A 16005-nucleotide genomic window follows, 5' to 3' on the forward strand; every position below is an offset into this window, starting at 1 on the left:
CTTTGCCGCCTCTTGAAAGTGCTTTGACCGTCGCAGGAGACTAGGTGGACTGCTGCCAGACTGCCGGCAGCATAAGCTGCAGCGAGCCGTAGAGCTGCTCACAGTATGATGGCACTTGGCGTACTATCTTGCACTTAAACGCTTGCCCGTGTTTGCGGCCTGTATTGGCTAGGTCATGAGAGTATGAGTGTTGCTGTTTTTTTTTCCGTACGTGAAGCCTGTTGACTCAGCGTAACTGCTCCGTAGGAATTTGGAGCCGCAACTTTTACCCCTGATCGTCTCTCTTAGCACTTTTCCAGACTCTACTACTGGCAGGTTCGGAGAATCTGTCTGTGTTTTGAGCACAGCCTAGTGAGAGGCACTACGTTACCGTGCGAGTTGTAGGCCATTCCAGTGTCGGCACTGTCATGAAGCTTAGACAAAGAAATGGATAGGAAATTATAAGCATTCATGCTGCATCGCTAGTTCATTTACTCCGTAGACAAGGCACGGCCTGTCGCCGTTGGGAGTAGTGAGCACACAGCGTAGGAAGGTGGTACATTCTAAGCTGTAGTCATAGGACCACGGTTAGACAAACCATGCTAAGCAACGCAGGTGAGTCCATTCGCGCTTTGCAACTAAGACCAGCACGCTCAAACGGAACACCTTGTGCTGCTGCTAATATTACACAGTACTAACCAGCGTTCAGTAGCGAGCTCTTCACCTAGAATCCAGTGGCAAGATTGGTTCACGCTTCCATGCGCATCTCGACAGCTGATTTTTTTCTGTATGCCGAGTTGCACTTCACAGCTAGCTGCTCCGTGTCCGTTAACTCATCTAGAATCACCTTCGTTAACCCATCTAGAATCATCTGGCACTCGAGTACGGCTGTTTGCTTGTGGCTTGTTTCTTCCCGCACGATGTATTCTTCTTTACCACCATTCATCTTGCCCCTAGCCATAAACATCTCGTTTTTTCCAATGTTTCGACGTACCGGTTTAAACATCACATTGCTCTTTTCTTTAAGAGTTTCACCGCGATCCCTTCGCAGGTCCTCAGTAGGTTCATGAGCGTACTGTCCTACAGATTATACAAGCTTCCCAGTTCTCTCTCTACTTTGCTTATCCCGTGAAGGTCATCCACTCATACCTCTGCACTTCGAACAAGTGCAGCCGCGCTCCGCAATGCGCTTGTCTCTGCTCTCCCGAATTTTGGTGCCTGTGCGCATTCTGTGTGACCACTTGGTTGTGCTGCCAATTGAACCAACGTTCAGTCCCGTGCCTGAAAGTGGGATGCCAGTTGCCCTGGTGCTACACCGTAAGCCTGAACCAATATTACAAGACCCCCCTATATACTCTGTGGGATTTCCACTCAATTAAATTTCAATCAAATGCGCCACCACTACCTCCCAAGATGTCCCACAAAGTAAGGCGCTCGTATACTCCTTCATGGGCCATCGAGATGGTGCCTTACCGGCTTCGGAATGGAGTGTGTCTAATCGTTTACGTGGACTAAGTAAAAAAACGTGCTCAGCGTTCGGTCACTTGAAGAAGACAACTTTCAGACTGTTGTTCCTGTGTCGCTATCTCGGCGGCACTACCATGGCTTGGAATGTGAATGCCCGAACGGGGAGAGGTCCCGTGGTCCTGGGTCTGTTCACCATGCTCCCTTGGCCTTTAAGTTTATTATGGGTTTCTTGTACGCCCATCTTATACTATGTATAGGAATTGTATTTTTCATGCAGTCCCACTCGTCATCTGTGCCACAACCCCACTCTTCCTGTACCTAGGGACTGGAACAGTCCGCAACCATCGTTGCCGCTTGCGTTGGTCTGCGTGTGTCTGGCTCTATCTATGAGTTTCGAGATGCATAGTATTGAAATGCGCGCTCTAAATAGAAGCTTGTCACTTGCAAAGATCAAAGAGCACTTCTCAACTACAGTGAACCACAGCTGCTCAGTTCCTGCAGCTGCTCAGTTCCTGCGTGTCCTCTCCAGCAAATTCCAGCGCGTCTGTACGCATGCGTGGACTGTGAATAAAACTTGAAACAATACTTGCACCAGATTGCTTTTAGATACTTCATGCAGAATGTTCCACCCCCGCAACGCATCGTGAGGACTGCGCAGCAGACATGGTATATGCAGTTGCGCTGACTGGAGCTGGACAGTCCCAGAACCCATGTCTTTTGTTGCACTGGCTACCTATCTTGCCACGACTATCTATTCCACTGATGCATCTTGAGCTTCTGCAATGATCCTCTGCCCTTCTGTAGGGCGCAGGAGAACTCTTACAGTTGGTTGGCTAGGAGGAGTGCTGCGTTCTGCGAAGGAAACTGAGCCCAGACATGCCTTGAAAAGGCCATAATCATTCAGAAATTTGCTTTGGTACACTTTTACATTGGAAATGAGTGGAAGCAACCAGAGCGCATTGCATGACGACGAGTGCGCGACCACCATAGCCTCGGAATCCACCACAACCCCCTATGTAGATCTGCTTTGTGCACTGGCGTCAACGTATATGAAGAACAAAAATGAATGCAAAATTACAAAGAAAACAGCCTCCCCACGTTGATAACGATTGCGCACACGAATAGTTCGCTTAGAGTGCAATTTGGGTGAGGTCGTGTGCTCAGTGCGCGCGTTGCGGGGAACACCCGCAGTATAGTAGTCCTACGAGTCAACAGTTAGCGCAGATGGGAATTTCTAGGTTGCTTCTGATTAGTAACAAAATGGAATAGAAAAAAATATGATAGTTTATGCTATGAGAACACCGTATTCTTATCACATTCGTCCGCAACACTGCGGGGCGAGCGAGACGAACTGCTAGGCTGTCCCTGCATCCGCACTGCGTTGGCAGGCTGTAAAGAGACGAGCGCTGTGGTCCCTGCATTGGCTTTTGGACAAATACTACAATTGTTTGTTTACAGGAGTGCAGTGATTACGAATTCTTTTCGAGTTAGGGCGTCTAACGGTTGTAGCTACTTGCGCTTCCAGTGTTCGCCCCGTACTGCAAAGCGTGCGAGGTGCTACGGTGTCCCATCCACGTGCTGCAAGCTGTTTGCTCCGGGTGGCTATGCTCTTCGTGCCTACGCTGCTTCCCTGCCCTCCGTCACATCAGTTTAGCTGCAGATCTCCACAGGAGATGTTCAATTAAATTTATTTACATTTTGTTGCAGAACAGCAGCAAATTCCCCCAGCATTGTGTATTCATATCTCGTGGGGAGTGGCTGCCCCACCGTGGCGCCCTGCAGTTTGGCATGTTTTTTCTTGGCGGAGGTCTACGGCGGGGTTAGTGGTTTGATCTTGTTGCGTTTTTCCGGTGCAGGGCTTGTGGGTGTTTCATATCTGGCCTGCATTCGTTTAGCTTGAGGGTAGCAGGCTTGTGCCTGTTCGTCGGGCTCGAGAAAATGGAGAAGATCGATGCAAATGCCAAAAAGGAGGTGGACGCTCTTGGTGATGTCCCCCCCTCTCGTTTCACCCCCAGGAGCTGCTGCTTGCCAGCCCCTGCCCAGTTTGTGTTAGTGGCTGTGCTCGGCTCTTTCCAGTTCGGCTACAGCTTTTCTGCTCTTAACACATCCAAGGCAGTCATTATCGCTGACTTCGACTGGTGCAAGGGCGACCCGAACCACTTCATCGATTGCAGCAATGGCGTGCTCTACGGGTCTCTAATTACCACCGCGGTCTTCATAGGCTTGACTTTCGGTTGTCTACTTGCAGGGCCTGTAACGAATTTCGGGCGCCGCGTGGCACTGATTTTGACGAATTTGCTCTTCCTTGTGTCCAGCGCCCTGGCAGCCGCAGCAGATGGGGTCGCTTCTCTTTTCTTGGCCCGTCTTTACCAGGGACTGGCTGTCGGTCTAGCCACTGTATGCGTGCCCATGTACATTTCTGAGTTCACGCCGGATAGCTCTCGTGGTTTCTACGGCACGCTGCATCAGCTGCTGATTACCATTGGTATTCTGGTGGCGACTCTGTTGGGTCTGGCCTTCGGTTCCCCACCGACGGACACGGATTTCACGTACAAGGTTTCCCTGTTCCAGCAGTGCTGGTGGCGGTTCATGCTGGCCTTCCCCGCAGCGGTGTCGATTGTCGCCATTCTTTTGCTGTGGTTGGTGTACACCACAGAGAGCCCTCACTTCCTGATGCATCAGGGGCGCAAGAACACGGCGACGGCGCTGTTAAGAGAGATTTTGGGGAAGGAAGATGTCTCTCAGGAGGTGCAGACAATCGACGTTGCAATCTGCCAGCAGAAGGTGCTTGAGGCCGAGAGTCTCTCTCTGGGCAAGGCGATGACATTCCCGATCTACCGCCACGTGCTCCTTTTGGCCTTTTTCCTGTCCGCCTTCCAGCAGTTCACTGGCATCAACATTCTGGTCGCCAACAGCAACAAGCTCTACACCTCTTTGGACATCGATGCTTCCCTGGTCACGGGTCTCTCCGTTATCTTTGGATTTGTTAACGTGCTCATGACTGTGCCGGCCATCTTCCTGATGGACCGCCTTGGACGCAGAACGCTGCTCCTGTCGGGCTGCTTCGGGCAGGCTGCCTCTACCATTATCGCCCTTATTGCAAACCTGGTCGACCGCCACAACACTGGCGTGCAGTGGCTGACAGTGGCTTGCATCTACGTGTTCGTCATTTCCTTTGCAGTTGGCTACGGCCCCGTGCTTTGGGTCTACCTGCACGAGATTTTCCCGCCAGAGATCAAGCAGACTGGTGCATCTGTCGCCTCTGCGGTTAACGCTGTGGCTACCATTATTGTTGTTTTGCCTTCTGACTTCGTGCTCACATCTGACATGAGGGTCATGTTGGGCATCTGCGGCGGAACTTCCCTCATCGCCTTCATTGTTTCCTTCATCTTCATGAAGGAGACAGCAGGCCTTTCCATTGACGAGTCTCCTTACTTCAAAGGGAAGAGGAGGGTTATGAGCAAGTACTTCGATGTAACAGGTCTTAACAACGCAGGGCAGCCAGTGCCCTCGCTTGCTTCTGGTCATTTTTCGGCTACCCAGCTTGCTCCTGCCCAGGCGCCTTCCTTCACTGGGAAGGAGCTCACTGTCTAAGCAGCCGCGAGGACAGCATCACCATCAGGGGGACATTGGCAGCACGTTTGCTGAAATGGCAGCTCCGCGGCCTTTTGGGGGCTGAGCTTAGCAGGGCCACTGGAGTTATTGCTGTCCTTTCCCGGTTAGGTATGGTATATGTACAGCTGAGGATCGCGCGAGCGCTCTACATGGGTTCAACGTGATCAGCAGCCGTGAAGAGGCCCTTGCTTTAGTGTCTTTGATACATGTTTGGATGTGTGTCAGCCAACCTGCTTCACAGTATGTGCACGTCTACACACGTATCGAGCCAGCTCTTTTTCGGGTTTTTATGTAACGCCACACGCGAGGTTCCTGTGGGGCCTTCAGGGTCTGCACCAGCTCGCTGTACGTTGGCTGCACTAAAGGGCAGCAGAGAAGTGCCTCAGCCAGCAGCGACTGCTGTAGCACGTGCAGCAGCTGCTGCAATCGTGCGACCATGCCTACCATGGAGCGACCGCGAGTGTCAATCCGCGCGTCGCGGTGGCATTTCTGTTTCGTCTCACCGGTCGGCTAGCTAGGTAGCTAGCCATATCTCACCACCACTCTAGTGTTGCGGCTTTGGGGGAGGCGCATGCCGCGCTGTTTGCCGTTATATAGCTCGGGTGCGTGGTCTATTTTTTATTTGTTTTTGTGATGCCATGCAGCTAGGGAATTAGTGCTTGCTGCACGGCCTCAGGCCACCTTTCCGCATGCCGAACGCATGCTGCGTCTGCTTATCTATAGAGGCATGAGCAGATAACGCCTTTCGTACATTTGCTGTAGCACTCGAGGGTGCATTATTTGTTTTCATGGACATGTGTATTATGTACGTACGCGCATGATGTGAATTTATTGATGCGCATGTATAGATACGCACAGATATGTCTATCAACCGACTAGAGTATCCGTACATGTGTATTTGTCTATCTATGCCTGCGTCGGGTGTACCAGACGCTACAGCATGCAAGGCTTTGCGGTGGCTGCATTTTTGAGACATACTGTTGGACGAGAGAACGCTTTCTCTCGTCCTTTGCTGTTCATTGCCAGCTTATCCAGGTTTAGTCTTGTAAGTTAGTGTTTCGTAGGCATGCGCCATGGCCGGATGGGTTGTAGGATAGGATGTTGTAGGTCTCTATCGGGCATTGGATTGTGGGGAGGTTCGGAGGGGTTATTTTCTAGGTGTAATCCTAAAGTAGTAGTAGTGCAGTGGGGAAGCCGTGCAGTAGTGGGCACTTCGTGGTGTCGAATTAGGTGTTTTGGAGCCTTTGTAGGTGTAATCCTAAAGGAGTAGTAGTGCAGTGGGGAAGCCGTGCAGTAGAGGGCGCTTCGTGGTGTCGAATTAGGTGTTTTGTTGCCCTCCAGAGCTGTTCAGACATGGGCGTCCATCTAGTTTGCCTTCAGTAGTGGTATTTGTTTTACTAGGTCTTTTGGTGCCCTCTTGTTCCGTGTAGCAGGTCATGACGTTTAGGGGTTCGTGTGGTTTGCCTGTAGTAGTGGCGTCCGGCGGAAATCTAAGTGACCTCCTGTTGCGCAGGGCGGCGGCAAAACGTTTGGAATGGCATACTAAAACCGTCCTTCAAAGGTTTCATCGGGGAGTCCCTGGTGAACCCGTTGCGTTTTGTTCAAATGGGGATAGCCAGTGGGTACGGGCACCCACCGATGTGTGAACTATAGATGTGGCGAGTGTTTCTTTGAAGTAGCTGGCACTCGTCCTGTGAGTGCCTGCTAGTGGTTGGTCCAGGGCAAAGCGCATTGGCTGTGTGTGCCTGCTCCGCTGCTCATTTGGCTCTTAGTGACCCCTCAGGCCACGAAAGGCTGTTGCCGCTATCATCGCAGTTCCTGTTGCTGCTACTGCCGTTGGCTGCGCTTATGTCCCTCGTCAGCACCTCCAAAAGACTCAGCCCAGTGCGCGCACATCTCCACCCCGTGACGAAGTCGAAGTACTGGGCACCGCTGCAGCCGACAAACTCACCAGATGCATGCATACCTTGAGCAATGAAATCTGTACACAACGCTGCGCGGTAGCCTGCTTACGTGTGACCCTGTCGCTGCCTCCTGATCGTAAACCCTAGACCCCACTGGTGCAGTAGCCAGAATGAAACCTTGACCATAAAATCTCCCCATTGTACCTTTACAGTAGACGGCGTGTACATACAGCACTTACCTCCGGGGTGAGGCGTACCAAATCTGCCTCGTAACGTAGTGCTTGTTAAGAACCAAAGTTAAGCCGCTCTCGCACACTACTTTGAGTACGCCATCCTGACGCAGCGACGGCAAAAACAGCAGCGGCGGGGCCGCAGACAATCAAGTAGTGGCCGCTGTACTAGCAAGCAGCGCAGCGGCAGCTGCCGTAACGTACTCAGCAAAATCGCGGGTCCAGAAACAACATGTCCTAGTGATCAGCGCTTAATGTTTTAGTTTTGGGGTTTACTCGGCAGTCAACGTCATCAATGCCCTCGGCATCTTGCCTCTCCTGCAGCTGTTCGGCCAGCCCACTCAACAGAGCATCCGCAGCTGCTTGGTAATGGATATCCGCAGCTGTGCCTGTGTCATCTACCTCCCCAAAGGCCCCTAAAGACCCCGCGCTTGAGGCAGATGCCTCCTTTGCTGCCCCTACTGCAGGTTCTGTTACGTCTTGGGCGCCACTTTGTGTTGCCGCGGCGTCTTGGGGCGCCGCCCCGCAGCGTGCCGTAGATGAACCACTGAGGCAGCGCAGCAGAGGCGCCCTAAAGGAGCCCGCTTCAAACAAAAGGGCCCCTTGAAGCTCATGGGGGAGACTTGAGAAGCGGAGCCAGTGCTCCTGAGGCTTTTCAGAAAACCTGTGGGTACGTATGGGCCCCTGCTGTGCAGGGAGGCACACCGTTGAGGCAAATACGGAGAAAAATGCGTGTTGTTTAGCTGACGCGAAAAAACGTCCAGCAGCCCCTAAAAGGCCGCCCATAATGGTAGCCATTTAGGCAGCCTCTACCGGCTGTAGGAGCCCGCCCCGCAAGCAATAGGAGGGTGAAGAAGTGCCTGTTGTCCTTGAAAGCTTTTGACGCTAGGAATGGAAGAAAGCTAGCGTTGACCAAGATCTGTTCCTTCTGTTAGCACTACTGCCCCTACTTGTGCTGCTCCTTTTGCTCTTGGTCATAGGGCTTGCCGGAAAATACTACCTCTCTTCGCCGATATTGCTTCAGCCGCCAGATTTGAACCCGTCAGGTAGAAGAAGACTCTTTATGCTGCTGGAGATATTTGTGCTGATGTCGCCGTCGCAATGTCACCTGTTTTGTTGCCGCCGTGCTACTGCTCATGCGAGTTGTGTTAGAGCAGTCCATGGTCTGTTTTACTGAGCTTCCTGTAACGTGCTTGATGACCTCAAACATAGCAAAATACGTACGTCATGACGAAGTTTTAGGACTGAAATCCTATGTGTAGAACTGGTATTACTTACCGTGTGCTTCATTTATCTCGTAGGTTCGGAGCAGGGGCTGTTGCTGCATGCAGTTCAGGCTGCGCCGCAACAAGAAGTGAATAAAGGCTTGGGCGAGCATTTCATTAGTTCTTCCATTTTTAAGCTTGAAAAGTATTGAAGGATCGTCTCGCTTTTCTTGTCTCTTTCTCCTGTCCATCGTTCTCGCCTATCTCGCATGCGGGAGCGCTGGCGATGTTCTGTCCTGCTCCGTGGTGATTTATCTGCGTTGATAATATATCTAATTGCTGAACCGAATTGCAAAAGAATTAATCTCGCTCTCGAGTCAAAGCCATCTCTTTCTGTGGGGCCTCAGTCGGCCACTGTCTTGAACTAGTTGCGGTGGTCCTCTGCTGTGTCTCTGAGGCAATCGTGGGCGCCGGCAACTGGATCGCTTGATCCCCGAGTACACGCTCTGCCCTCTCTTATTACGTTCTAGGGAATCTTAGTTGGTGTCCCCGTCATTCCCTCCGTTTTTCTCTCACCACTTGGTCAGATTCGTCTGCTATCGCCAGGTGCTAGGATATCTCACATACATAAGCCCAATAAACTAAAGGGACTGCACTCACGATTTTCAGAGGATGTCCTCGGCTGAGGAATGGGACTCCTTCGCCCGCGCCACCCGGAACATCTTCCTCGATAGCCCCACAAAGGTAAGTTCTAAAGCACTCCTCAGGGCACTGATCAGACAGATGGCCTATTCACCTCCGCTGCTTGCTCATTTCTTTATAGCTTGAGGTCTGGGTTTGCCGTGGGATGCGTTTGACAGACTCGCTTCTGCATGAAGTACCGCAGGAGTGATTGCCTGCTCAAGGCCAAAGTGACGAATGACGTCTCTGTAAGCAAAGATTTGCGTTTCTGCGCGTGCAGAGTGTCCTGACAGCTCTTCATTAGCCCCTACTTGGCTGGCAATTTTGTGTGTCTTATCGTCCATTGGTTTGTTTATGAATTTTTGTGCTGGCCATTCTCTCTGGATTTCTCTCATTCGCTTGCTTTTTGGCTGGACCAGTTGCCGGTTGGTTTTCTTCTTACGTCCCCGCTAATAAACTTCGCGTTTTTTTAGGTGTGGTCCCTTTGCCTTCATCCTTTTTGCCTCGATTGCATTCAGCCCTCGATTGCATTCAGCCGACTCGGGGTCTCGGTGTTTGCTGTGGCTGATCATGTCACACTTGCTGCCTCTACTGCCTTTGCGGCTTCTGCTTCTGCTGCTTCTGCTGCTGCTCAGTGCGTGAAGTACAGGGCCCGCTCTGTCTCTGAGGTGACCCAGCTGGAGCGGCTCGCCGCGGCCTTCATGTTTTGGGCATCTCACCCCAAACACCAACTGGGGGATGCTGACTTGTCTTTGGAAGGGATTACTCGAGGCAAGAAAGCTGCAGCTTAAATCCAGATTCCTAGCTATCTGCTAAACACTCTTACTTAGATCTGGAACCCCAACACCCGTAGATGCTAACGCAGCGAGTTTCTTTCGCCATTCAGGGCCTCAGCGACGTGCGCTTGGGCCGTTTCGCATGTGTTGCAGTCCAACTGTATTGCCCGTTAGTAGATTTTTTGGATTTTGTGTGGGTGCGCGCAGCAACAGCAAATGCCGATAGCGGAGCGGCCCAGTCCCGTGCTAAGCGCCAGCAGCAACGGAGGCAGCAGCAGCAGCAACATCTGGGCTGAAGGTTAAAGGAACAACAAGGGGAGAACGCCGGCTCCTTTTCATTTGCATGCACTTTATGGAGTCTTTTGCGGTGTTCTCTTGCTTCAGCTTCCTCGATGGTCAGATACAGGGCTCCAATGAGCCTGGGGGCATATAGAAAGGAACTGAGTAGGCCCTGAGGGGCCTCATAGCCGAAGAGTTCCCCTACAGTGGGCCCACAGAGCTTCTTTTGGTGTGTCCCGTGGATAAGCAGGTGCCTGCTGGGTTCCGCGCACCTCCTGCCAACTGTTTAAGTGCGTAGTGCTCCCATTTTGTTCCATGCACTACTTGACTTGTTTAGGGGCTTAGTCAGTGCCCTTCTCTGGGCCTGGCGAAGTCATCTGGGAACCCCAAGGCTTTTAGCTTATAAGAAACTAATACTGTGGAGCGCTTCTAGAGTGCTTTGAACCTCTGGTGATGTTTCCTGCAGTGCAGACAGGTAGTTCGGCAGTTGCTGCACGGCCTGCGTAGAGGACCAACCACCCTCTTTAGTTCTGAAGGTGGACCTTTTAGTTTGTCTGGAGCTCTTTGTAGCTCGAACGGAGGCCCACTGCATGAAGATGTAAACAGCGACCGGGAGGCAAGACTTCGCTGACATGGACCCCAGTGGCAGTTTTAGAACAGTGTAAATGAAACAGAGGAACCCACCAGATGACCAGGAGCCTCAAGTTTGGAACCCGCGTACACGAGTTTAGCTACGCAGTTGACGTCTATCACACTGGAAACAGAGCCAGCGAACCGTGGGGAGCCAGGCTCGTGTGACTGCACGCGCAGCGGCAACAGCACGCGTGGCGGCAACAGCAGCTACTCCTGCACGTGGCTGGTAAAGATATTCGATGCCGTTACACTATTTGGTATTCAATTTCAGACGATCTGGCTGTTGGCTCTTTCAGTTTTTGTTGGATTTACGGGCCAGCTATGTGACAGTCAGGAAGAACCTGGAAGCTTGCTCCTGCCTCCATAGGCAGAACGGAGCCTGTCGTCCGTCTCAGAAGGACCGTTGCATGCATGAAAGAAATGCACAGCAAACTGGGGTCTCAAATAGGAGATTCTACTTGTGCTGCATGTGGCTTCTGCTTCTACGCCTGCCTGGTTGGTTGTTTTTTTTTTGAGCTGTCTTAATACTTTTGTCACCTGTTCTTGCCACAGTAAACTCAACCATTAAGTAGGGCAGCGTGTCCGTGTGTGAACCGAGTATCTACCGCTACTTTTTTGCGGGCCTGCCTTTATCTGGCGGCCTCACCGGGTACACAACTCCATCGCATGTACTCTGAGCCCTCTTGGGCAATGGAGTTTCTGGAACTTTAGAGGCTTCCAAGGGACTCGACAGGCTTGATTCCGTCAAATGCAAAGTTGGGTGTCGTGGAGACTTTGTGGATAGCCGGATGACTGTCCTCTTGTCAGGCTCTCCGGACTCCCTCGCGGGGCTAGGCCTCTCATCAGAGAGGCTCGGTAGTTGTGATTAAGGAGGGTTTTCGTCAGGCTTCGTCTCTGTCTGGTTGCTGCGGGCGGGGCTGCTTTGGTCTTGCACCGCCTTCGCCGATTCTAGGAAGTACTCCGCCAGCTCGGCGGGGGATAATAGAGCTGAAGCCTCCTCCGCTGTATAAACAGGAGGAGCTGGCAATGGGGACCCCTTCAGGGCTGGGGAGAAGGGAAGGTCATCGGGAAACACCTGAGGTGTCGTCAGAGCAAGGGAGCCCTTACTCAACCTATACAACTGGAAGGAAATTAGAATGTGAGTAGTTAGAAAAGAGGGCAGGAACACATAAAAGGCGAAACACGAGAAGACGAAAGCACGTAAACAGCTCAGGTACAAGGAGAGGCACAAACAGTGAACGAAAAAGAACAAGGGCAGGTAAGATCAACAGAGGGAAAGCAAAGTGGAGCAATGAAAGATCAGCGATAATACAGCCAAAAAATAAACTGTTTGGGAGGTATGGCCCCTGACGCTTGGCAAGTGTCAAAATACAATGATTCGTCAACAGCTACTATAGGCCTCCCACCTTAGTCGCTTCTTCTGTGCCCTTGTCTCGTAGCTCAGGGTCAGGCTGGAGGGCTTCCCACAAAGCAGCGAAGCCAGACCTGATGCCCCTAATGATGGCTGTTCGTTCTGCTGTCAGTTTCTGCGTCTCCTTCTCGGAGCCCCCCACAGCAACCGCCAACGCATGGGCTGTGGGGACCCCCACAGACGAGGCCGGGGCTGCAGGCATCCCTCCCTGTTTGGGGGATACTGCTGCAGGCCTTCCTGAAATGAGGGTGTTCAAGTCGTTCGTAGCAGCGTTTAGGCGCAGCATATCGCGCATGTAAATCTCCCTGTGGCCTCTGCGCCTCATGAAGTCGTAGACGGGACGAAGGCCGCTGTGCTTCCGCAGAAAGAAACGCCGGGCCATTTGCATTTCCATCTAATGGCCACACAGAGATAAGGAAATAAGACGGAAACAGAGCGGCAGGTTAAACCAGGTAGGAAAATACAAACAAAGAGCCATACAGACAGAAGAGAAAGAGACAAAATAGAAGGCTTCGACTAACATACATCAGAGAGGCTTGCGACTAAGAAGCCGAATTAATACATAAAAAACACGCATTCACAGGCAGTAAAAACAGATGCAAACGGAAAGAATGGCAGAGAAGAACACCTATACACAAGAGGGTAGGGCAACGGAAAAAAGAATTCGCAGCAAAGTTACAGCCCGCATATGCCTATAAGCAACTTCAGCAGGAGTGGATCTTGTTCAGAATATAAGAATGACAACGGCTAGCAGAAGCAAACGCATCATTATACGTAGTAGAAACAAACAAATGGGCAACTTGCAAGAAACCACACAAACTGACAAACGAGCAAACAAACACGCAAATAAACTGACACAAGAAACGGCATGGCACAGCCAAAGACCTGCAGAAAGAAAAGGGCATACAGGCTATGAGACAGCGCGAGCCGTTTTGGTGTGGCAGTGCGGGCACACCAGCCTTCAACAGTCTGTCTGTCGACTCACTGCCGCCTCTATGCCTCTTAGACGCGTAACGGGGGCCTTATCGGGGCGGCTACGGAGGACCAGGACGTGAGAGGCCCCTTGCGCGATGGCACTTCGGTAGGGCACAGCCTCAAAAAGCAGTGCGTCCGCCAGAGGCTCCGTCACAAAGGCCTTGGGAGCCTCCGCAGCGAAACGGGGCAGGGATGAGGACGCGACCATCGGCAGGAAGTCCCCCAGCGGCCTACGGGTGGGGCCCCCTGGAGGAGGATCCCACAAGGGCAGGTGGACTACAGGTCCAGTCAAGCCCGGCAGCAACATTGACGCACGCAGGCACTCCGACAGCGAGGCCATGTCCTTTATGTTGCCGCCAGAGCTGTCTAGAGTCACAGATTTTAAGCTCAGCAGCCCGGAGGCTATCACCTGGAGGCACACAAGCCCTACGCGCTAAACTTGTTAGCAAAACACAGCAACCCTGCTAGGTTCTCGCAATACGTTGGTTTCCTTGAACTGCCAACGACTCTTTGCTGCCCAGGGCTTGACATCAAAATTTTGGGTTGTACGGCCCTGGAACTAGGGCCTGGAGTGGAGTGCGTGGTGCAGCGCTAAGCGTTACGATTGCATCGGCGTACTTTGAGGGGCTGTTTCTTGTCATTCCTTTCAAACTGCCACCAGTTGAAGGGCTGTCGCTTCTGCAGAACCTCCACGAGGAGAGCGTCCAGGTTGACGAGCGGTCGACCCAAGCGGCTGCTGAGAAAGTCGCGAAGGTCGCCATCCAGCAGACAGCCCAGACCAAGTGCGCGACCGATTCGGCGCGTGTCGATGAAACGTCGCCCTAAGAATGGTAGCCAGTCAGTGTAGACTGCACTGCCTTCGTAAGCGAGTTGTCGAGATACCACGAACGCACCAATCAAAGCCCCTGCGCTGCTCCCGTATACCGCGTCAATGCTGTCCGTGAAGCCCAGATGCTGCAGGCCCACTGCCATGCCCGCACACACGCACGCACGCATCGCACCCCCCTCTATTGCCAAAGCCAGCACTTTTCCGTCCCTAGGGCTCTTCACTGGGCTCTCTGTTCCTTGGGAAGAGGCCCGGGAGACCCCAGGGCGACCCCCAACACCTTGCACACTCCACAGGCGAGGGCCTCCGGCAGTGGGCCCACAGGAAGGAACCCCCTCGAACGGTCCACCCCCAAATAGGCGGCGCCGGTACAGCAGCAGTGCCACAGGGTGTACATGCTGCCGCAGCAAAGTGCTGCACTGCTGCAGCAACAATGAGCCTCCTTTTTTGAAGGCCCCTGGGTCTTCACTGCGTCCGCAAAGCCAACGAGTTAATTCAGAATGCGCAGCGTTACTGCTTCGGACACCGCTGCCGCCGCTACTACTCAGCAACTGCTGCAGCAAGTGTTCCAGGCGCAGCAGCAGCACTGGATTGAAGGGGGGCCGAGGGCAGTGAAGGTCGCCACACACTTCCATCGATCTGCGAAACACAAAACCATAGATGTCAGTTCTACACCCTAAATCCTGAACTGTGGATGTGAGAGCTGCTGGAGCTACACTGAAATGAAAGTTTTTCTGGCTGAGTCATCCCAGGCTGGATTTAGCTGGGAAGAGGATCTAAGGTTAGGACTTGTGGAAGAAACTTAAGCAAATAAACGCCAACGGCTTAGATTTCAGAGTTCAGGCTTAGGGTTTATGGCTTGCTAACGCCAGCGGCACCCCTCTTGCGAGGGCTTTGTCCATTTGTTCTTCGCTGTGTATTTTTATTCTCTTCCTCCCAAACAAGGCACCCCTCAACCCGCTCAGAGCAGCTTGGGGGGCCCTCATCAGAGGGCTTCGCGGGGTATGGAGAACCCCTGTCATTGGCCTTTTCTGGGTCTGGCTGCTTCTTAAGGCTTTCTCAACAAAGTGGGTCGGCCACTGCTTTTGAAGTGAAATAGCTGCATCAAAGGGCCCCGACACGCAGTCATGCGGCAGTCTGTGAGACACAAAGGCAAACCGCCTTGGGTTTACCACATGATTCTGCTGCAGTCGCTGGTGCGGCTGCTGCTGCGGCTTTGGCTCTTGCTGGAGGCACGGGGAAAAGGACAGCGCTGCTGCACCCCCGCCTGCTGCTTGCAGAAGCAGCCACAGCTGCAGCAGCAGCAGAGACTCCCATGCCAGCAGAAGTGATCCTGCACGGCGTACAACTGAGCTTCCGCGCATTGCCGGTGGCTGTTGCTGTTCTTGCTGCTGCTGCTGCTGCGGTGGCAGTTTCTCCTCGTGTAGCGCACCAGGTGAAAGGATCATACGCTCCACTGGGGGTTTCCATAAGCGTTTTTGCGCCATGACTGAGAAAGCAGCTGCTGTACTGCTGCTGTAGCCGCAGGCGCTACTGCTGCCACTGTTGCTGTTGCTGCCGCTGCTGCTCCCGCCCGTGCTGCAGCATTCTCATAGCAGAGAACACCACTGTCCCTCCAGCACATACCGCAGAGAGACACGGAGTTTGCTTCTGAGACAGTTGCTACTGCTTCCCCTTTAGTTGCTGCTGCCGGTTTCGCTGCCCTTGGTGTCCTGGTGCAGCCGTTCTCGCCGTTGCTGTCTCTGATAGCTAGACGCTACGGTGATCTGAAGCCGAAGACACGCTGCGAGCCGCGATGGTAGCCGCTGTAGGAAAGCCTTCACAAGGTTACCTCGCCCTACTTGTGCTGCCGGCGGTGCTGCTGGGGGTGCAGCGGCGGCAGCGGAGCTGCTAGAGCGGTGGGTCCTCAAAACGAAGCAGTCGATGGTTGCCTGCTGCCTTCCCTGGAAGAACTCTTATGTACGTGCAGTTCGTGAGTCAAGCGCTTCTGGGCTGTTTTTGCTGCTGCTGGTGCTGCTATTGCT

At 52.8% G+C, this 16005-nt stretch overlaps 5 protein-coding genes across 5 annotated transcripts; 2 read left to right on the forward strand and 3 right to left on the reverse strand.

The window, feature by feature from the left end:
• Positions 1-3384: 3384 nt before the first annotated feature.
• On the forward strand, positions 3385-5040 carry ENH_00082410 (facilitative glucose transporter, putative; the record flags this gene model as incomplete). The annotated part of the gene is made up of 1 exon (XM_013583335.1): positions 3385-5040. One exon carries the CDS (start codon positions 3385-3387, stop codon positions 5038-5040), a length of 1656 nt encoding a protein of 551 aa, XP_013438789.1.
• Positions 5041-6818: 1778 nt separating this feature from the next.
• Positions 6819-7993, reverse strand: ENH_00082420 (hypothetical protein, conserved; the record flags this gene model as incomplete). Its single annotated transcript, XM_013583336.1, has 3 exons — positions 6819-6993; positions 7205-7299; positions 7472-7993. 3 exons carry the CDS (start codon positions 7991-7993, stop codon positions 6819-6821), a joined length of 792 nt encoding a protein of 263 aa, XP_013438790.1.
• Positions 7994-9072: 1079 nt separating this feature from the next.
• Positions 9073-9872, forward strand: ENH_00082430 (signal recognition particle 9 kDa protein, putative; the record flags this gene model as incomplete). The annotated part of the gene is made up of 3 exons (XM_013583337.1): positions 9073-9144; positions 9261-9329; positions 9600-9872. 3 exons carry the CDS (start codon positions 9073-9075, stop codon positions 9870-9872), a joined length of 414 nt encoding a protein of 137 aa, XP_013438791.1.
• A 1762-nt stretch (positions 9873-11634) lies between these two features.
• ENH_00082440 (hypothetical protein, conserved) lies at positions 11635-12568 on the reverse strand (the record flags this gene model as incomplete). The annotated part of the gene is made up of 2 exons (XM_013583338.1): positions 11635-11844; positions 12176-12568. The coding sequence occupies 2 exons, from the start codon at positions 12566-12568 to the stop codon at positions 11635-11637; spliced, it is 603 nt and encodes a 200-aa protein (XP_013438792.1).
• Positions 12569-13141: 573 nt separating this feature from the next.
• On the reverse strand, positions 13142-15468 carry ENH_00082450 (hypothetical protein, conserved; the record flags this gene model as incomplete). The annotated part of the gene is made up of 3 exons (XM_013583339.1): positions 13142-13564; positions 13774-14620; positions 14849-15468. 3 exons carry the CDS (start codon positions 15466-15468, stop codon positions 13142-13144), a joined length of 1890 nt encoding a protein of 629 aa, XP_013438793.1.
• Positions 15469-16005: the final 537 nt, after the last annotated feature.

The sequence above is a fragment of the Eimeria necatrix genome, genomic scaffold (assembly GCF_000499385.1).
Source record: "Eimeria necatrix Houghton genomic scaffold, Enh_scaff90, whole genome shotgun sequence".
Classification (NCBI taxonomy): domain Eukaryota; phylum Apicomplexa; class Conoidasida; order Eucoccidiorida; family Eimeriidae; genus Eimeria; species Eimeria necatrix.